Here is a 22,308-nt window from a genome sequence, read left to right as displayed (position 1 = left end):
CTGGGGGGGGGGGTGGGGGGGGTGGGAGTGTCTGTGTTAAGTTCCTAAAGGAGATCAATGGACTCATTTCTCCCAAACTATGCAGCATAAAAACCATGTCACCAGGAATCTAACCGGGGCAGAGACCCTTCCCTCACCCCCTAAGCACCTGCAGGAAGACAGGCCCATGGAACAACTATCTTTTCTATTCCCGGCCTCTTTTGCCTTCAGCTCATTTTCAGGCCTTTTCTAGGCTGCTCTGGCCTAGATCTGAAGTTTCACATCAGATTTCTGGTCTGGGACTTTTCTCTTGTATCACCACCAGGGCCTGATGTGGCTGTGGCCAGCCCACTTGGCCCTTGCCCTTCCAAGTAAAGACTGCATCTCAATCAGGTTAGGGATGGCCCTTCCTCACAGGAGATGCCTGGTCACCAAGTCCAGACTATACACACACACTATGGAAGATAAAAGTCTACAATAGCTCGCCATCCCAAGGAGATGATGGTCTAGAAAGGTGGCTGATGCATGCAGATAAATGAGAGGATCTGCAGAGATGATGTGTGCATATGGGAGAGCTCAAACTGAGGGATGAGGTGACGTGAGACAACTGAAGAAGGAATCCTCACTTCTACCTGTAGGACCCAGTATAACGGAAGGCAGCACCTGGGGGCTGAAAATGGAGGAAATCCTACACTTCCAGGCCAGGCCATCGAAAATATGCTGAGACCTAAAGCATCTTACCAACAGGACATCGGGGCATAGTGGAAAAGACTACTGGATTGGGATCTGAGCACCCAAGAATCAATTCTGCCTCTGCTAGGACTTCAGGTGTCAACTTGGCCATGTCACTTGACTTCTGGAGGTCTCAGTTTTCTCATTTGTAAAATGAGATGGTTGGAAGATGATCCCTAAAGTCCCATCCATTATCTAAATCCATCATCAACAACAATTTTATAAAATGTAGAATATTAATAACTTTGTAGCCACCAAGCAACAATAATAATTTATAAACTAGTAAAGATATTCGATTTATAAAGTCCTTTCTTACAATGACCTGGTGAGGTAATTGGGAAAAGCATTAACGTGCCCATTTTATGGGTGAAGACATAAGCTGAGAGAAATTCAAGGTCGCTGAGCTAAAGGAAAACCATCTACTAAGTTCTAGAGCTGGGATCTGAAGCCAAGTTCTAGTCCCACAGGCTTCCTATCACCCTAAACTGAATTTTCTCTCCAAGTTTTCAATAAAGAAATCACAATGGGTGAGAAGACATGAAGAACAGTGATCAGTAGCAAGAGAGACATGATCTGTGGATCAATCATCAATCATCAATTTTTCTCCACTCAAGAAGTTCATTCATTCTCCAGAATCCAAGTGAGAAGAAGATTCATTAGGAATGGCTGAACTAGTGAATTGAAGTCTAGAAAATATTGGCATAAGGGAGTGTCTGGAATTAGGATCCTTATGTGGTTGTGGATGTAAGAGTATAATGAGGGGATGAGAGTGGGACAGAAATTCTTCACAATGACTCAGGAACTTCCTAATGTGACTGAATCTCTGATAAAGCCTCCTTCGTTTTAGTAAAACCTCTAAGTTCCTAAGAACAGGGGAAAAAAATCAACAAGACATTCAGTATACTATAACCTGAACTCCATCTAACTTAGTAGTATGATTTGTGATATCGTGTTAAATAAAAATTGGCTATTGTCATTTTGTGGATACGAAGGCAGAACACACCAATGAAAGGGAAAAATAGCTAATGACATTAGATGCAACCTTCTACTACAAAAGAGGAATAACATCAACGCTCCTTCCCATGAATGCCTTTGAAAATGTTTCTGTCAGATACCTATCCTAGATGTAGGAAACAAAGAGGCTCAGGGTGCCTTTGAACCAGTAGTACGGAGCCACAGCCAGCTGGACAAAGGGGGCTCCCATGAAGCTACTGTACTTCACAACAGACAGTACAAGCCAAAGCCCCCAACATGTGAGATCCCGGCAGGGCTGCTAGACTCCAACAGGGTCCAGAGAGAAAGGTCAATTAGGAAAAGAGACTTCCATCTGTCCACCTGGCATCCCCTCAGGATCAGTCAGATTCCTCAGAAAATAGGAAGGTGGTTCTCCCAAAACTCTACCTCCAGGCAGGAGGGGAAATCTTCTCTTGGGACATTTTTAAATCACAATGACTGCAGGTACCACCAAAAATATGCCAAATCTATGCAATCACATAAAGCTAGGAAAAATCAAAATCAATAGGGGACTCCTGTACTCAGAAGCAAAAGGGGGGGAGCAGGGTTGAGAGGTAAAGAGACAGAATGTTTACCCCCATCGATGATAAGAAAGGAATACAGATACAGACCCGTAAGAAATTTGATTTAAAATGTTCTAGTTCAAAAGACCAAAGACTATTACCTTTAATTTAAAAAAAAACTTGATATCTTATTATATAATTTTGTTCTCTCTTATACTTTATTTTTTTCCCTTAAGGATAGGATTTCTCTCTCATCATATTCAACTTAGATCAGTGTACAGTATGGAAACAATGTAAAGACTAGTAGACTGCCTTCTGCAAACCATATAAAACTCAAAATAAATAAAATCTTTCTAAAAAAAAGTTTTAGTTCAAATCATAACATAAAACACCAAGGAGGAAAATTGGGTAATTTGCTAAAGGGTACAAATATCCACATGTTATCAACTAGTTTCTAGATAAATAATTAAGACTGCACCCCTTAAGATACCATGCAGCTCTTCTGAGACAGTGTAGATGGAAGGAGACTTCCAAGGAAGAATATCACTCTAGCTCCAAAGAATAAAGTAGTTCATTATATAACAGAATGAGGGACCTTGAAAATAAGATCATCGTGAAAGAGAACCCAAGCTGGCAATATAAATCCTAGGGTCACTGCAGTCTCAGCGTGGGACTGCAAACAAGTCACTTGACTGCCCAGAGATCATTTCACCTCTGCTTCAAAGTGACATCAGTAAGAGCAGCATGGCTCTCTGGACTGGAAAGATTTCTAACTAATAAAAATGACTGGAAAGCATTTTGCAAAATTCCAATTGCTACAAATAAGTTGCTTAATAAATAATGAGAGTAGGATGGGTGTGAGCACAGATGGGAGCAAGTCAATGCTCAGGAGAGCTGCGTCTTTGTTACCTTGTGGATAGGCAATCATCAATGAAGTCATCTTTTCAGTCCTTTGGGTATAGGCCAAGGATGACTGCATACTATTAAATCTAGCTTCATCACAGTAAACATCAGGGCCACTGAAGGCACTTCCAGCTGCTCTGGGATTCAGTGGCCAAGCCTCGAGTTGGCCTTTCCCCTTTCTGAAAGCTCCTTTACCAGAGAAGGCTGTTTCCTACTGCCCTGTGATTGGTCTCTAAAATGAGAATTTTCCCTTAGAAGTCTGGAATATGCCAAATTATAACCTGTCCAACAGAACTCTGTAGTTCGTCCACGATAGCCTTCCTTGAGCAAAGGTTCAAAGGTAAAAATTCCCAAGTAGAATTTCCCAAACCATAGAAAGGTTAATGTAACAAACATGTATATGACAATAGAAATGGTCTAATGACCATAGAAAGTTCAATGTAACACACATGTATGTGATCTGGAATATATGAACTGTCATATAGTTTCAAGACAAAAAAAAAATTGCCGCCTTCATCTGTCATTTATTTTTTCTTTTCTTTTCTTTTTCACTCATAGCCATAAATCCTGAAATTCTCAGAGACAAGGGAAAAACAAAGACAACCACAACCCAAAGAGCCCACATTTGCCCAAAACAGAATTCCATGTCTTATCCAAGAATGTAAAGTCATTAATGAGTCCCTGGGAGCTAGATCAAGGTGGCTGAATCCAAAGAGAGTATATATCTGCCACTGCTCCCCTCCACGGCCCACCACCTCCCAAGGGCAGACTAACCCACAGAACCAAGGAGATTCACAATGGAAAAGGCCAGTGAAATCTCTAACTCCAAGTGGAGCTAAACTGAGATTTAATGACTATTTCTCAAGGGCCTGTTCATCCTTCAACTCAATTTAAGACAGAGACCCTTGAGATGAGGGGCTGTCTTACTTTCTGTACCTGATAATTGTAAAACATGGGCAGAATGGAAAAGATGTGATATGAAAGACAAAAAGACAGTTGGATTCAAAAGAACTTTTATTTCCTATGTCCACAAGACTGACTTGGCATCAAGCCGGAGTATCTGAGCAATCTCTGAAACAAGATCCAAAGCTCAAAGATGGAATATTGCTGAAGGCCACAAAGTCTGGAATCTTATTCAATCTGTATTACCAGGAAATAAGTGAAATCAGCCTACTCCCTGAAATAAGGATCAAGCTAACAACATTTATTCTGGGCTACTCAAGAAGATGGTCTGCCACCTGCTACCTACAGGGCAGACATCTAGATGAAATGGCAGGGCACCTTAAAGCAGCATCTACCAGGCAAGGCAAACCACCATTGAGACCTCAAGTACCATCTTCTTCTATCACACTTTGAACCCAAGAGCTGTGGAGTCACAGTGCCCCCTCCAGAAAGCAGGCCCTGGCTCCAGCAGGGGCCCCATAGCCATACGGTAGAGTGGAGTCAGGGAGACTATGCCCACCCTCCCTAACCACCAACACTAACTGCTGACTAATTGCTACAGACTAACAGCTAAGACCCCAAACCCTGACACTGGCAGCACTCCCCCCAGACCTAAGGGTCTGCTTCCTGCCACAGCCATCATCCTGAGAAGCCACCCAGCTGGAGATGCAGCCTGCCAACCGCTTCAGAGGCTGCAGCCCAGCCCCTCAAAGATCCCGAAACCAAGGTTCTCACCACCGAGTTATTGCTGCCAAATGATTCACCAGCAAAAATGGATATGGATTTGTCAGTGGAAATAACACTAAAGAAGATGCATTACCATCTGCTTTGCCTTTCCACCCCAAGAACCATGGGACTTGTGGCCAAAACTTTATATACAGGATGTCTCCTCCATTAAAATATGAATTCCTTGCAATGAGGACTGCCTCACTTTCTGTTTTCCCAACATGTGGTTACACCAAACACATTGCAAAGCACAATGAAAGTGCTAAATAAATCATTTTTCATTCATCCATTCATAGCCTAAGTCATCTCTGTCCACAACCATTAATTTATCACCAGACAGTTCCAAGAACAAGACTAGGCCCCAACCAAGAAATTTAAAAAAAAAAAAAAAGAAAAGAAAAGAAAAGAAAGACATTCCCCCTTCCAATTGCAGGTGCTTTAATGTTTGACAAGAAATTACTTTCTTGGAAACAACTCTGTGAATTACAATTATTATTACCCTCATTTTGCAGATGAGAACACTGAGGCATTACATAGTCCAGCCATCATTACATAGCTAAATGACAATGTTGAGATTTGAACCCAGGTCTTCTGATTCCCAACACTAGGCTATGCCAACTCTAGTCTGCTCTATTATTCCTAGAGAGATTTCCAGAAATTTCCAAGACTTATCATGAGGACAGGAGATAAATAGGGCAGAGAATGTCTCCTCAGTGTGTCCTGAACCCCCAATGCCTTGGCAGGAATGACAATGAAAACCAGGAGGCCTCAACAGCAATAATACCTCCTGCAGGGTGTAACTGGTCCCTGGGTCCCTGGGCACACTGTAGATTGACACACTACATGTGGATGCAGCTGAGAAGTACAGGGGAAAGTGAGGCAGTGGGATATCATCTAGGGCCCGTTCCCTTAAATGAAAATTCAAATAAAACCAGGTAATGGTATCTGGTGTTATAAAGTCAGTTGTACTGCACTGGAAGCCTTCAAGACTGACCAACATTCAATGACACCTGCTACAACTACCAGGGCAGCAGGGTGGAGTAGTGGGCAGAGGGCCAGGTCTGAAACCAGAAAGCCTTCTCTTCCTGAGTTCAGAACACTAAGTTTGTGTCCTTAGTTCCTTGGTTCTCTGACACTAACTAGCTTTGGCCTTGAGCTAGTCCCTTCACCTTGTCTGCCGCAGTTTCCTCATCTGTCAAATGAACTGGAAAAGGAAATGGCAAGCCACTCCAGGTCAGCTTTATTTGATGTTCAAGTCTGAATTCTCATCCCACCATTTACCCTTGTCCACTCTCCCATTCGGGAAGAAAAGAAAAACAAACCCCCTAACCAACATGTATAAAGCTTGTTTCTTGCCTGATTTAGGTTGTACCTCATTCCACACCCTAAGTTCTCCACACTACCAGTAATATGAATTTTCCACAATTAAAAAAGAACAGCTCCACGCCTTTTTCAATGCTCAGAAGCCCAATGACAAGGGAAGTAATAAACTTGCTAGTGGCACCCTCCTGGCCCTGGGGAATGGCCCAAACTCTGACCCATTCTGAGGACTGAATAAGAGCCTGGGTCTCTTTGGGGAGCTATAGGAGCATCTGGCCCAAACTTTGGACAGCACCCCCTATCTCTCAAGTCTCAGAATGAAACAGGAGGAAGCTGAGGGGCAGCCTCCCTTAAAGGGGACCTTCTGCAGTGAGAGTCAAAGTTTCCCACTGAGCAACGACAAGGAAAGCTTTGCTGAGCAAAGGGCAAAGGGCAATTCCTCCTAACAATCGATTGCTGCCTTTCCTGCAGCTCTCAGACCTTATCTCACACTTCAGATTAATTGGCTCTCAGGGAATCTTTGGATTGTGTCATCATCTTTGCCTCCTTGCACAGCCTGCTGTCCCTAGTGGCAAACAGCTTCTCCAGTGACATCAGTCCCTCTGCCCGCACAAGTCCCCTGTGGATCCTCCAACCAGACCTTGTTTAATCTCCCAGTTGAAGAAAGTCCCCCCAAAATAGAGCAGTTTCCAATCACCTCCCGCCTCCAGCCACTGTTATCCCTTGGGGGGTCAGAAGGGGATCCCCTCCCCTGTTGGGTTTCAACATCTCTTTCTGTGTCCCTTGTTCTCATTCATTTTTCCTGGCTCACTTCAAAGCTTCACTACTCACCACACACCTAGGTAACCTTGGACAGGTGACTGCAACCTCCCCAGACTAGAACAGAACTCCTCCTCTGGGGGGAGGAAGGGAGGAAGAAAGAGGGTCAGTGAGCTTTATCACCCTGGCCAGAGGGGCTTCAAGGACCCTAGCTTCTGGATTTGGAGCCATACTGCTTTACTAGCTGTGTTGGAAGGTCTAAATATTGTCAGCGCAAGTGAGAGGGAGAGCTCAGCCCAGCTCCCAAGAGACTCAATCGCCACCTGCTCTCATGCCCACTGAGAGCTCAGAGACACAGTCTTTCTGGGAATCCAAGACAGTAAGAGGCTGCCCACTGACTCCAAGCTCATCACCAGACCACAAAGGGCAACTAACCCTTCCCTCAAATGGTCATTCCTGCCAAGGGCAAATACTGTCTATTTCTAATAAACTCCCCTTTGTCCTAGATCTCTTTCCTTCATATTCATTCCTTCTTGAATTTCACGAGACCTGGCTTTCTTTGGAAAACTCCATCACTGGCCACTCTACCACACTGTCCTTTACTCAGATTGCATCACTAACCCACCTCCCTAGTCCCAAAACATGGGACTAGGAGAAGCAAAGTCCAGTAACCTTGATCCTCAGGCCCATTTCCAGACTGTCCTTTTGCCATCTTCATTCACCATCCTTTCAGTCAAGGGAGATTCATTATATCCATCTTCACCATACAGGCCAATTCCTGTGCCCTGACTCTCTCAGCCTAGTCTCCCCTTCTCTCTTGTCTCTTCCCTTCCATTCATCTTAAAACCCCTAACAATATCCCTTTTGCCTCTCCTCTTTTCCTTGCCAAGGCCACAAGGTCTACAATGTGTCCTTGTCCCAATGCCCTCTCATCTCCTCCAAAAGATTGTCCCCTCAATCTTACCCTCTTCCTTAGGTTCAGGAGCAATACCCTCTCAATTTTCCTATCTGATGAAAACGGTGGGGAAATAGAGGGTTTACCCTAGAATAGTTCATCTACTTCTAAGAAGGCAACATTTAATTCCATCAAAAGTAGATTCCAAGCAAAGCTTAGAGAGATGCAGGATTCTGGGCTCAGTAAGAAGTAGATGAAATTCAATTTTTTTCAGACAGTAACAATCCAAAATGCTTTTATGATGCCCTGAAGGTTATTAGTGGGGAAAAGACCTATGGTGCATTTCAACTACTCAGTGCTGGTGCCACATTGATTAACAATAGGGACATGATCCTAGGGAGAAGGGCTGAACACTTCCATAGTGTGCTTAACAGCCCACCATCAATCAATGCAGAAGCCATTGATCATCTACCTCAAGTTGAAGTCAATCAGTCCCTAGCTGAAGTCCTAACTGAAGAAGAGTTTTTGAAGCCATTAGGCTCCTTTCAAGTCAAAAAGCACCTGGTGCTGATTCCATTCCAGCTGAGATCTACAAGGTGGAGAGTCCAGAGCTCATCTAAAAACTGACTGAAATCTTCCAGATTGTAAGGTAAGAAGAGGTTAACCCCCAAGAATTCAAGGATGCCTCCATTATCCATCCCTATAAAGGTAAAAGGAATACAACACCCCATGACAATCACAGGAATGTTTCTCTTTTAGTCACTGTTGGTAAGATCCTTGCCAAAGTCCTTCTCAATAGGGTGATCCTTCATCTGGAAGATGGTCCCCTCCCAGAGAGCAAATGTGGCTTCAGAAATGGTCTAAAAACAGTCAATATGGTGTTTGCTGCCCAACAACTCCAGAAAAAAAATGTCAGGAACAGAACAGAGGTATATAGAAAGCATTTGCAGGTCTGACCAAAGTCTTTGATACTGTCAGTTATGAGGGCTTATGGAAAATTATGTCATAATTTGGTTGCCCAGAGATGTTCATCAGCATTGTCGGTCATTTTCATGACAGTGTGCTTACCTGCATTCTGGACAGTGGATGATGCTCTCAAGATTTCCCAGTCGCCAATGGAGTGAAACAAGGATGTGTCCTTGCTTCCATGTTTTTTTAATATGATGTTTAGCCATGTTATCAAACAGCTTCCCTGAGGATGAACATGGTTTCAAGGTCAGCTATTGTACTGATGGCAAATTCTTCAACTTGAAAAGGCAACAAGCCAAGACCAAAGTGGAGGGAGTGTTGGTGCATGATCTTCCGTCTGCAGATGATTGTGCCTCAATGCAGCCTCTGAAGCTGAGATGCAACACAAGTATGGATCAATTCTCTGCCGTTTGTGCTCATTTTGGTCTAACAATGAACACCAGGAAAATCCAGGGGCTCCATCAGCCAGCACCAAACCAACCATATGTGGAACCATCGATTACAGGTCTGTGGACAAGTTCACTTATTTTGGCAGTGTCCTTTCCAGGGAAGTTCACATTGTCAGTGAGGTTGGCACATGCTCAGTATTTGGGAGGCTCCAAAAGAAAGTGTGGGAGAGAAGAGGTCTCTGTCAAACATCAACTCCTTGAAGAGCCAGAACTTTTATTTTGAGTCTTTCTAGCTCCATCACGAAAAGGAGACATTTACTAATGATCTGTTCAATAGATTTAACTTCTCTGAGCCTGTCTCCTCCACAGTAAAATAAGGATATCAGACAAGAGGAGGTCTAAGATTTCTTTCCCCAACCCTGAATTTGATCTTGCATTGATCCCTATCACACCCTCACAGGTATGATCACATCATCCACCAAAAGAGCAAAAACAATGTGATGCAGAAAGGGGTAAAGGATTTTGGGACAGCATCACACCAATTCTTCCAATTGCTTGATAGTGCAATGGGCCAAGAGGAAATGTCACAAGGAAAGTTACAAGATCCTATTCCTTAGTACAACTGTTGAAAGACATTACAGGGAAAAGTATGGCTAGACAAGAGTATACATGAAAAACCTTTAGACTTTAGTGGAATGCAAGGTCCCTATGAGCAAAGGACATGATATGGAGGCCAAAAGAGGTGATTTTTTTTTAATATTTGAGTATCTGGGGGTTTAAGCAGAGGCAGAATCTATTCTCAATGAGGGAGATCAACCTCTACCCTGATCAAGCTACATGTAGAGTTACTTTGCCCTGTTTTAAGCCACATTTTAGGAAGATTTTTGACAAACTTAAGCACATCCAGAAGTATTTCTATATCAACAACCGGAAAGGAAATTAAGCCATATAAGCATTATATCAAAAACTAAGTAAATTTTGTTTAAGGCAATTTAAGAATAACATTTATGGCATCAGTCTCCAAAAACATGAAGGATATTACTTAGTGAAAGCAAAAGATATCAATTTCAGAAGGATATTTCAGATCCATTTATGAAAAAACAAAGTATCAGAGTTAGCCAAAAAATGGATGTGGAATAACAATGTCTTCATTCCTCTCCTGGCTCCACTCTTTAAAACTCGGTACTTCCTCTACCATTCCTCCCTACAAGCTCACCCTGGACTTCTCACACTAGAAGTATATGCTGTCTCAGGGGTTCCATCCTCAGAAAGCCTGGATCCTCCAAGAACTTCCATGGAAAGGTAAGTATTCAGACCAACCTTGGTTTCATTCCACCCTAACTCCAGTATCTACAGACCTCTTTATCTGTCTTCTTATGCTGTCCTGGGCTGGGAAAATAATCACTCTGTGACTTTTTGCTGGCTTTCCTGATCAGCATTGGTCTGGCACTCTTTATCCTCATTGCAGGAGAGGATGTGAAGGAGCTGAAGCAAAACTGACAGCTCTACACTTTCATTCTCTCAGAGGCTCATGACAACAGGTTACAGGACCAGACAAGTTTAAAGTTCATTCCTAATCCAAAAATCCTCATCAGTTTTCATCTGATCACAACTTGCCGGTATTGATAATGAGGAAAAAAATGAACTGGTTTTAGTTCATCTTTTATTTTCTCAAAACTGCAGTACATTGACAAGGTAGATACAATATCCAATGAATGACAAATGACAAACATGACTAGGAATAGAATGGTAATAATAAGCATAGATATATGCTAAAATTCAGAATAACATCACAGAAAGTTCACAAATTTTTAAACCATGGGACACAGGTATATTGAACATTATCTAAACAATCAATGCATGCCTCAAGATACAGACTAAATTAAACTGATGCCAAATTGAAGAAAAAGACCAAACAGCATAACTGAAAAAAATATGACATTTGGAATTCTAGTCCCAATCATATGGCCTCTACCTGGGTCATTTAGCTTCCTGCTGCCCCTTGGAGGATTGCCTCACCATCAAAATCCAGGAAAGCATTTTGGTTGGACAAAATCTAAGTTTACAACTTCAAGAAATTTCCATCTTTGACAATCAATCCTTTGGTCTCCTGTTGCATTTTGCATCTGGCTCTACTACTGAATGAAGAAAAACCTCTTTCCATGACCTTTATCCAAAAGACTGGAAGGAGGACTGCATACAAAAGATCCAGTTCTAAAAAACAGACCATCTTGGCTTTCAGTTAGACACTTACCAATCCTGTAAGTTCAACCAAAAAAGTAAGATCAGTGTAAACAAAGGGCATGTGATGGAAAACCAGCACAGTTTCTCTTCCTCTTGTCTAAGACAGACAGGTCTCAACACTTCTCCCACCAAAGAGCTCTTTACCTAGCTAGTAACTTGCACTTACCAGGTCAAGAGAACTGAATTGTGGGGCTATATGATGAATAATGGAGGGAAAAGAGGGGGGAAGGGAAACAAGCACTTTTACCATAAACTGTCGCCTTTCAAATATAATCTCCCTTGACCATAAGGAAGACACCAATAGGAAGGCAGAGCTTGGGAAACTCCTCTAAAATGACCAGTCTCTCTTCCTCTGTTGAATCACCTCAATAAATCCTAAGCCAGGTAGGTGTGCATTTTAATGATCCATTCATTTAGAATTTTCCCACAGAGAAATCCAAATTTCACTACTCCCCCAGCCAATGAAACTGGTTAAATTCTACATTAAATAACTGTGAGGCACTGCTGCTGAGTTGCTGCCTCCTTATATTCTTCCTAGACATAATCACAAGGTACTAAAACACAAAGCATACCCTATGTGTGGAGATCCCTATGATTACTTTGAAAAGTACAATTTTTCTTGCCAATGTCTGGCTCTAACAGGAAGGCAGCCAACACCCAAAGGTCGGCCTCTAAAATCTCCCAAGTTTTAAACTTAAAATCTGCAAGACACTACTCTGTGATGGTGACCCATATGTGATGACTGACCAAAGATGGAGGGGGAGGGCAAAGCAGAGCCAAGCAGGGTCTCTAATGGCAAACTCTTGGGCAAGAATGAAGGTCCGCTGGCTAGGGAAAAGTTCAGCCCATACAAATGTCAGCACATCTGACTTCACAAGGAACTGACCTTCCAGAACAGTGCAGAACAAATCCGTTTTTAGATCTGCTGAGATAAGACAAGGAAAGAGACCCAGCCAATCCAGTGTCATAAAGGAACTAAACCTCAGAACAATGAACACAGCAGGGACTGGAACCAAATGCAGCCAAAAATAGAAACAGTAGTAAATGACATAAATACATGGTTACAGGTACCACCTTTATAATAACTTCTTGTTTTCCACATTTTCATGTGTGTGTGTGTGTGTGTGTGTGTGTGTGTGTATGTACACACAATAGAACCTTTAAATATTTGCTTTAAATAAAATGAACAAATTACTGCTGGCCTCCTAACAATACAAATATTAATTTTGCTGAATCTTTTTTAGACTTCGGGAGACAGCTCAAACCAGAACTGAGTCTATTTCCTAAAGCTATGTGGTACAACTCAGTCAAAGCAGTGGGTTGTCAATCCACACCAAAGGGGAAGGAGGTTTCTTAGAAAGGGGTGAGAAAAAAAAATTAAGACCATGTGCGTGAGAGCTCCCAGGGTGTCACATTTTCTCACTGTAAATCTTCTTTGTATGTTCTCCGGAATCGTGGTTGGTTTCTACCACATGTGCCTCAAATCCCATCTCACACACAGAATGGCTGCATGACCTGAGGCAAGTCATTTCACTTTTCAATCCTCCTAGTCAACTCTCCAAGACACCAAGCTTCAGAAGAGCCAACTGGAACAGGAAAAGGAAGTCTTTCATCTGGGAGACCCTCCTATCAATGAAATGACAATTAAGACTCTACTCTTTATATGCAGACACATTTAAAGAGGTCAAGGAGAGGGCAAATATAAAGATATATTTATAAATACAAATTATTTTTCATTATTGATGTGTATCACTTTGCTAATGATAAAGGAAAAACTTCTGAAACCACAAAAGCATGAGTCAATTCACTGATTTTCAATTTCTGAATATGAGTTCACAGTTAAAGGACATGTCTAGCACCTCAGCTATTCCCTGATTATATATTAGATACTAGAGATAGTTAAATGGTAACATATGAATAGCCTGAAAGAGATAGGGAAGTTTTCAAAAAGAATCCAAAACACAAATTATAATAGCAGAAAATCTGCCATAAGTATTGAGAGTCTACTAGTACCTCCATTGGAACAATATAATAGAATTATCTCCTATCCCCCCCCCCAAAAAAGTTCAGATTTTATCACAAAAGATATGAAAAGAAGACTCAGTATAGACTCAGAGAATTCAGCCAACCTGAATCAAATACCATCCAAAACTGATTTGCTGGCATGAGTTTTTACTGCACTCCATTGCTAAACCCAAAAATGCATTTTCCAAGAGATGAATCACATTAAATTTAAATAATGAATGAATAAGAAAATATTTTTTCTTTTGAGCTCAGATCCTATAGCAGATGTTTAGGAGTTCTGCCCATCCAGTTCACCTGGACACCCAAGTATACTGATCAGACAAATGGTTCTGAGTTCACAGGAAAGATGCAGCAGAGGCATCCAGCAAAGTGAAAAGAACACTGGAAGCCAGAATGCCTACCCATCACACTTGCTGGGGCAGTCTGAGGCAAAGGAAGTTGGCTCCTCACAGCCCTCAATTCCTCACCTATAAACAGTGCATGTTAGACTAAACTATCCATTAGCTCCTTTATGGGACTAATAAGTAATCAACTTAAAAGCCAACAAGACCTGATCTCTCCTTATGCATACAGCTCCCAATATTTTCTTCTCCCTTCCTTCTCTCCTATTTCCAGTTTTTCAGAAATTACTGGATGGCAAGTGGTATCAGTCAGTACTCAGAAAAACAATAATAACATGGGACCTGTTTAAGACTAGGGGCACAAGAATTCCAAAGCGTGGTCGGCATTCACCAGCTCCCCCCAACTCTTAAGAGAATGCCAACCTCCACACCTAAAGAATATGGCCTACCCAGGAACAGAAAAAACCGTCAATAAGATAGCATCTCGATTCAAATTTGTAGAGGGAAAGAAAAGAAAGAATAGGGGTTTCTTTTACCCTGGCAAAGATTAGGCAAAAAAAAAACCTTAAATCATTCAAATCATCATCAATCTGTTCATGGGGCCCTTCAGAGAATGTCCCTGCTCTGCAGGAAAAGCCCTTTCCAGAAACATTCAACAAAGACCCGAATCAAGGACAAACGCAGCTGGCATTTAACTGGGTCACAGGCTGAGGGGCCCCTGCTGTAACACGAAGGCAAAGATGTTGATTTTTTTCAAAGTAGAATCTGGGGCAAGGTTAGGAAGAGTGGCAGAATAATTGATCTTACCAGAGGAGAGATAGAGATTAAATAATTAAGATGAAAAGAATCAGCTGACCCTGGTTCTGTTGGCATTTGGAGTTTCATCTGAAGAATGTTATCGTTCACTTTGGTCTGTCTCACAAGTTAAGGGCAGATGGAAAGTTAGTTTCTTAAGAGATGTTTCACTTTTCAGGATCTGCTATTTTCCCCAAAGACCCTCAGTAAAGAGTAATGATGCTCACCCTAGTCATCTACATGGCCAGACTCCTCAGGGCATCAAACAAAACCTGATGAGAAGATCCCTTCATGGGTTCTTGATTTAAGTCTGAGCCTCCTAAAAGGTTCCAGGACCCTTCAAAGAGTTTCCAGAGCAAGGTTCCAAAATCTTCAACCCAAACACCAGGAAGGAGGGATAATCAGTTAAACAGAGAACTATCATTTACAATGGTATTACCAGGAACAGTGTTCTGGAATTCCTGAGAGGTACCAAAGGGCTAGGAACTCCAACTGACCACCCATCCACAGCATCATCGCTAGAGAACACTGTCCGTATGCAGACGAAGAATTGGGATTTATTCAGGAAACAAAGGATCTATTAATAGAGCTGAGGCATTAACTCATACCAGTGTAGCAAACAGCCATCCTGGGGGTCCACAGTGCTCAGTTGTGAACTAACTAAACAAAGAGTTTCAAAATTAAAAGTCTTGCAGCAGGTGCCAGCCTGAACAGATCTCAGTCAAGAGTTTCCCATAAATACACTAAAGGAGCTAATAGCTCAATTTCATTTTTCTAAATTGCTTGCATGTGCAGAAGATGGTTTTTTAACAACTCAAATCTCTTCTGGAGTCCCATGACTTCTAAGCTGGAGCTATTTGACTGGACAATGAATGTTACAGGATAAATTTGCTGCTCTTGGATTCCTGGATCAAAGTGGAAAAACTGAAGAAGCCTTGATGTCTAGTTTGGCATTTTATGCGGGTCCCTGCCTCAGGGGACGTTAAGCTTAGCAGATAGGAAGGAGAATTTATTAAGCATCTACTTACTGCATGCCAAGGACATTACAAATTTAACCTCATCAGATTTTCACAACAATCTTGATAGACTAGATAATGTATTGGGGGGGAAGCACCAAAAGGAGGGTAAATGACTTATTCAGGGTCACACAATTAAAAGCCTGACCCCAGTCCCAACGCTCTGCCCCAACTCCATCAGCTGCCTTCTCTTAACAGAGTGAATGCGCAGGGGCAGCTAGTGGGCAGTGGACAGTGCACCAGCCCTGGAGGCAAGAGCTCAAATCCAGTCTCAGTTACTAGCTGTGTGACCCTGAGCAAGTCACTTAACCCCAACAAAAAAGGGAAAGAAGAGTAAAGAAAGAGTGAATAAGCACAACCTGGGAGAAAAACCACTTGATGAAATAAAAAAGTTCATTTGGTAAGGAGGGAAGGGCTTAGAGAGCCACCTCTCCCAAGTACCAGGATGATCCACACCATTGACCACATTCTTTTCTTTTGAATAAGTTAGAGGTGACAGTTATCGACTCACTTCCACCTCTTCCAATCTTTCTTCCAAACCAAACAAGGTCTTTCCAGATGCTCTGAGCCCAGTTCCTCCCCCCGTGCAAGCTCCATGAGGACAGGCAATGGGTTGTTTTTATTTCTATTCCCAAAACCTAGGCCCAGGACCTGGCTTAATCAGTGCCTATGGGCTCACTAAGGCTACCATTCACTGAAGTGTTGCCCTTCCTAAGGCAAGTTTGCAAGGATTTCTAGAAACAAAAAGTCCAAATTCTTCACTTTTCAAGAGGTATTGAGTACTTGTATCTGGGGGAAAGTAATTTGCCTAGAATAAGCCTTAAGTACTTTCACTTCTCCTTCATTACCCAAAGTAACTTCATTACTCAAAGATGGAAGCAAACAGGGGGAAAACTTCTGTCCCCTTACTTTTTTTTATCACATTAAATGACAGTGAGTGGCATGGATGAAGTCCACAGAACTTCCTTTTCTTCAGAAGTCAAAGAAATGAACCCTATTAAGAACCGCTAAGAGCAGACTAAGTCCTATTTCAATAGGAACTGACTTTACCGTGACCATCTCTCGTATTCTTTAAACTAATACGACACAATAGAAATAGACCTCAAGAACAGATCCTTCAAAGCTGGGAAAGGCCAGTCAGGAGAGTGAGAGAATGACCACCGGGAGACCCCCAAGGCAAACTTCCTTGGCAACTTCCAGTCTGGCAGAAGGAGAGAATGGCAAGAAGGGATGGGACCCCAGGATGAGACAAAGCCAGAGTGGTTACACCTGGTCAAGCTTAGGACTTTATTTAGATCACGGGTCAACACGAAGCCCAGTCACCTCCTGGAGACTCAACTGCATATTCCACCAGCATTTGAGATGTCACCATATCCTGACACAATGAAGATAAACCTCCTCCTTCCTCCTAGACCTGCTCCACTTCATAAACTATCCCACTCGTCCACTAAGGCACCTGGGCCTCCTGCCTCTACCCAGATCCCTGTGTCCACTAACCAACTCTGGCTGACAATCTCTCTTTACTGATCATCTCCCCGCTATCTTACTCCACCAACACCTTCAGCCTTTCAATGCCTCTAGCCTAGACTACTGCCACAGCCTGCCTCCACCTTAACCCCAGCCATCCTCTATCTCACCTGCTAGAGAATTCTTCCCAATGGACAATGACTTTTCTTCCCTGATCAAAACCCTCCACTGTCTTATCAAATACTATCCAGCTTCTTCACTCCATTCTACAGTTGTAAGTCCCCTTTGCAATCCTGTCTCCAATAGTTCTCTCTCACATACTCTCTAGCCTTCATTAAGACCAACGAAGGGCCAGTCCCAGACATTTTTCCTTTCCCATTTGTTTATAGACATCTAAAACACCCTCTACCTACTGCAAGTTATACAATCACAGATGAGGCTATCTGCAAGGGACCTCAGAGATCAAATAATGCAATTCTCTTTCTGTCTGATAGAAAACTGAGACCTTTCCAAAATTAAATAACTTGTCAAGGGTCACACTACTAGGAGAAGACAAAGTTGGGCCTTCTGTTCCCATCTCCCACACCTTAAGAGTCGTGCTCTACTGCCTTCCTCATCAAGTCTTCTCCAGTTTCCCTAGCATTAGGGATCTTTCCATCCTAAGCCTTTCCATTGTTTATTTATATATCTATTTATTCTATTCTCTCTTGTATGAGGTTGTATATATGTTCTCCTTCCCAGAACAGATTACGAGATCCTTAGCACTAACAGAGTGCCTCACAGATAGATGGGAGGTGCTAGATAAACATTTCCTGAATAAACCAAATGGTCTTGCTAATGGGCTGCTTACACCAGCTATTCTGAGTGATAAAGCAAGTGATCTGGTCCGGGAAAAGTCATATTAACTATCATTGACAAAAGAGGAAGAAGAGGGCCACAAAGAGAAAAGTGAGAAGAGATTTAGGCTAAAGACAGTGAGCTGCAGTAAAGATGCAAATTCAGGATTAGAAAATCCAGTGTGGTTATCACAAACTTAATACTTTCAAATAGAAATTAATACTCCTTAATGGGTAAGTAATAACAGCTGAAAAAAAAAACCCTTTCCACAGTCAATCAATAAATATTTCCTAAGATCCTAAAGCACTGATACCAGGCTATATTTTAAAAATATAAATAAAAAAGTGGAACTGTCAATGCTCTTGACAAGCTGAAATCCTAACAAGAGGGAAAGTGCACACAGAGAGGTGTAGACAAAATTGCATAAATGACAGGAACAAGCCACCCCCAAGGGGAAGGCAGAACCTCTGAGGAGAGGATCTCTAGAAAGGCCTCCTACAAAGGTGGAACTCGAAAAAGATCATTCCAGCATGAGAAACAGTCCCTACAGATTTGTCCAAGTGGGAGTAGAACTGAGAAAAGTCAAAAAGACCAGGTTCACTGAGCTGTCAAGCTTCGGTGCTTTTGAAAAAGACTTGGTAGGTCAGAAATATCGGAGTATACTGGGCTCCAGAGATCCATGATGGGGAGTAACTGGTCTGTTCAGTAGGGACATCACCAGATTCACAACAGAGGAAAATCCCTTTGGTGGCTCTGCTGGCCCAGAGTAAAGTTGTGGTCCAGGAGAGCGATGATCAGGGCCCAATTGAAGGCAGTGGCTGGATGGGCGGAAAGCAGCTGACAAATCTGAAGGATGGCATGGAGCTTCAGGAACCACAGGGTGCCAACTGACTGCATGTGGTCAAAGGGAGACACCGAGATCAGGAAGCGTGAAGACCACGGAAAGGACGGAGCTGTCCTCAACTCAAGGATCTTCTCAGTAGCTCCTCCTCCAGCTTGGAAGGCGGCCACCCCCCAAACCAGGAAACAGGGAGCTCATGAATACTGCCAAGTGGGTTTATAGGCTACAGCCAAGATCACTAGTGGAAGACAAGAGAGGAGGGAAAGCATCAAGCTCCTATGAAGAGCCCACTGTGCATCAGTGGGTTGAAGCTTATCCTGGGAAAGCTCCCCTCCAGAAGGACCTGTGGAGAGGTCAAGGCAGGAGGGCACCCCTCACCCAGGAGGGGCCAAAAGGAAGAAATAAATAAGCTCTTAGGATGGGCCCACTGTGAGCCAGGCCCAAAGATTCTCTCGTCCAAGCCTCACAACCACCCTGTGACAAAGGTGCCACTGGCATCCTCATTGTACAGATGTGGAAACTGAGGCAGGAAGCAATGAAGGCAGGGGTCACCCAGAGATCTGCCCATGGAGCAACCAGTCATCTGGAACAGCGGCTTCAAGCAGAGACCTGAAGAATATCCTCCTTCTGAGGCTGGAGACCAGAGCAATGACACCAAGCCCTTCTGGCTGCCCAAGCAGACCCACTCTCCCTAAGCCCCAGGGCTCCAGAATGAGTCTTTGGCCCTGACTGCCAGGGGGCTCCCAGGTGGCTCCCAGGCAGGCCTCAGAAACTGATACCAAAGGTGTAAGGAAAGGCCCTGAGGACTGTGGTACCTGAGAACAAACGAGGTGGAAAAGAAGAGCCAGAGACCAAGGGCAGAAAGGAAGGAGGCAAGACTGTTGGACTACTCCTGTCTGAGGGGGTGGGGAAGAGGCTAGAGAGTGGAGGGATGGGGTTGCCCCTAAGGACCCTTGGGTGGGGCAGAGAGGTATACAAATGCTGAGGAATAGTGACTCTTGGGTCTGCTATCAGGGCAAAGAGAGGGAAGAGGAGAGGGATGAATAATGAAAGGAAAAGCAACTGGCAGGATGTAGGAAGACTGCTAATATAATAAAGCCTGAGTGACAGCAAGATGGAAAATGGGGGACAGCAATGATAATGACCCATAAGGAAAGTGTGCAAAGAAGCCAGAGGGGACTACTGACTCTAGTCCTACAAAATATAGGGTAGAAAACCTGATGGGTAGTGCTGGGAAGAGGACCATCTGGAACAGGGAGAATAGGGAGGATTGGCAGTTCCTCCAGAGCTGTATCTCCCAAGGTCAGGACTCCAAGGCAGGCCCCCAGTTTTCAATGCCTCCTGGATTTCCTTCTCTCCAAAGCAGAGAAGCTTAATTTCCTCTTCTGCTTCCAAGTGCCCCCCCCCCCTTGCTTAAGCACATCTCTTAATTCTACCTCCTACCAAAGCATCAGGTGGGGTCAATTTATGTCAGACCTCCAGCACCAAACTCTTTATGGAATTAATCAATTAAGAGGAAAAGTTAGAGACTGGGACAAGAGGGAAGATAGAACTGACTGGGGGGGATATGTTAGGGATATAGGGAAGTTACATCTCCTCTTCTCAGAAGCCCAACTGGAGAAGAGGATTTCACTGGGGAGGGAACCTGACTCTTCCCTGGGGAAAGGCACAGGGAGGAGATCACTCCTAGAGGGACCTAACTCTCCAAAGAAGCATTAAGTTACAAACTGAGCAAGAACATTGGGGCAAGAGAATAAAATTGGGGAAGCGAGGGTCTTGGATCAGTTCTTTTATGAAGAAAAGAGAGAAGTATCACCAAAAAAGGAGCTGACAGCCCTAAACTCAGAGGTGAAAGGAGATGGAAGGCACTAAGGACAAGTGAGGCTGCTCAGTGGCAGCAGGAAGACCTGACTTCAAACCCTTCAGTGGATGATCCTGGATAAATCACTCAACAAACAGCTCAACCTTTCTCAGTTTCCTCATCTGTAAAATGTGGATAATAAAAGAGCCCACCTCCCAGGGCTAGTGGATCAAATGAGATAGTATGTAAAAGCTCTTTGCCAAGGTTCAGTCACTCTATAGGTGGGATTGGAGGGGAGGAAAGGTATTTGATTATTTGGGGGAGGAGGGAAAGAGGCCTTGGGAGGGAGGAAGGAGAAAATCTCCTGGGGGGGGGGGGGGGGGGCAGGGAGTCGGATGTCTGTTTTGAGGGCCTGGGATTTTTAAGAAGGGGTTGAATTACTATGGGAGGCTGCTAGGTGGGAACAAACCCCACTCTGAGGACGTGAGGTTTTGTCTTGTCTTTCTGGAGGGTCCAGGACCCTGGCCTCTTGGAGCCGTGGGAGGAGCAGTCTGACTCTCAGAAAGAGAGGAGGGGGAACATCCTGGGGGGCCGTGTGAAGCAGCCGGCTTTGGGGAAAGGACGGGGAGGCCTTGCTTCCTTGCTTGCCAAAGGGACTCGGTGGTGGGCAGGGGGTCTCCCTTCTTGATCTAAGGGAATGCACCTTGGTCCTGGAAAAGCCTTACTCAAGGGGGTGAGGCTGGCGTTGGGGGGCGGGGGAGGGGCGGGGGCCGATGGTGTGGAAGGCAGCCAAGGGGAGGGGGGCTGCTCCAGACAAGCTGGAGAGACCCTGGCTGGGGCCGGAGGCCTGGCCCCGGCCCGGGGAGCCACACGCTTGTCCTAGAGCTGGCAGCCTCAGTCCGAGGGGCCCCTCCGGAGCTGGCACCCCCGAGATGGGGGGGGCTGCCTCCCAAAGGCATCAGGAGGAGCAGGGGGCGGTAAGCTCAGGGAAGAGCCCGGGGCAGAGACGGGGGGCCGGGGCGCTGCGGACCCCGGGGGGGGGGCCGGGGCGCTGCGGACCCCGGGGGGGGGGGCGCTGCGGACCCCGGGGGGGGCCGGGCGCTGCGGACCCCGGGGGGGGGCCGGGGCGCTGCGGACCCCGGGGGGGGGGCCGGGGCGCTGCGGACCCCGGGGGGGGGGGGGCCGGGGCGCTGCGGACCCCGGGGGGGGGGCCGGGGCGGGGGGGGCCGGGGGGAGGGGGCGAAGGGTGACCTTGGGGAAGAAGCCGGGGGCGCGCCGGGGCCTTCTGGGGAGGGGCGTCTCGGGGGGCCGGCCTTTGGGGGGCTCCGGCTCCTGACGGGGGGGGGGGGGCCTCTGAGGAGGGGGCGGGGGGAGGGGCGGGGGCGGGGCCCGGCCTGGCGGGGGGCGGGGGGCGGGGGGCGGGGGCGGGGCCCCTCCCCGCCGCGCCGGCGCTACCTGAGCGTGGGCCCGATGCAGGCCGTGTCCGTGCTCTCGATCTCCCGCAGGATCCGCTCGTGCTCGGCCGCCGTCTCCAGGCTCTCCGCCTCCGCCATCTTCCCCCGCTGCATGGGCCGGCCCCCGCCCCGCGCCGCCTCCCGCGCCCGCCCGCAGCCGCCCCGCCGCGCCCGCGCCCCGGCCGCCCGGCAACGGCCCCGCCCCGCCCGCCCCGCCCCGCGCCTGCGCCCCGCCCCGCGCCTGCGCCCCGCCCCGCGCCTGCGCCCCGCCCCGCGCCTGCGCCGCCGCGCCGGGCCTGCCGGGAGCTGTAGTCCGCGCCCGCCCGCCCCGCCCCGCGCCTGCGCCGCCGCGCCGG

At 45.5% G+C, this 22,308-nt stretch overlaps 1 protein-coding gene across 3 annotated transcripts in view; it reads right to left on the bottom strand.

The window, feature by feature from the left end:
• Positions 1 to 22,068, bottom strand: part of EXOC6B (exocyst complex component 6B) — a 525,494-nt gene extending 503,426 nt beyond the window's left edge. For 2 of the 3 annotated variants that reach the window (XM_074195695.1, XM_074195720.1), the window contains exon 1: positions 21,954 to 22,068. In XM_074195695.1, the coding sequence (XP_074051796.1) occupies positions 21,954 to 22,066 (113 nt within the window). In that variant the 5' untranslated portion in view covers positions 22,067 to 22,068. Of the gene's footprint in view, positions 1 to 8,841; positions 20,836 to 21,953 lie in introns of those variants that run through there. The other variant, XM_074195705.1, reaches the window with a different exon arrangement.
• Positions 22,069 to 22,308: the final 240 nt, after the last annotated feature.

The sequence above is a fragment of the Macrotis lagotis genome, chromosome 1 (genome assembly GCF_037893015.1).
Source record: "Macrotis lagotis isolate mMagLag1 chromosome 1, bilby.v1.9.chrom.fasta, whole genome shotgun sequence".
Classification (NCBI taxonomy): domain Eukaryota; kingdom Metazoa; phylum Chordata; class Mammalia; order Peramelemorphia; family Peramelidae; genus Macrotis; species Macrotis lagotis.
The sequence above is the reverse complement of the archived record's forward strand: the minus strand, read 5'-3'. Positions and strand labels throughout refer to the sequence as shown.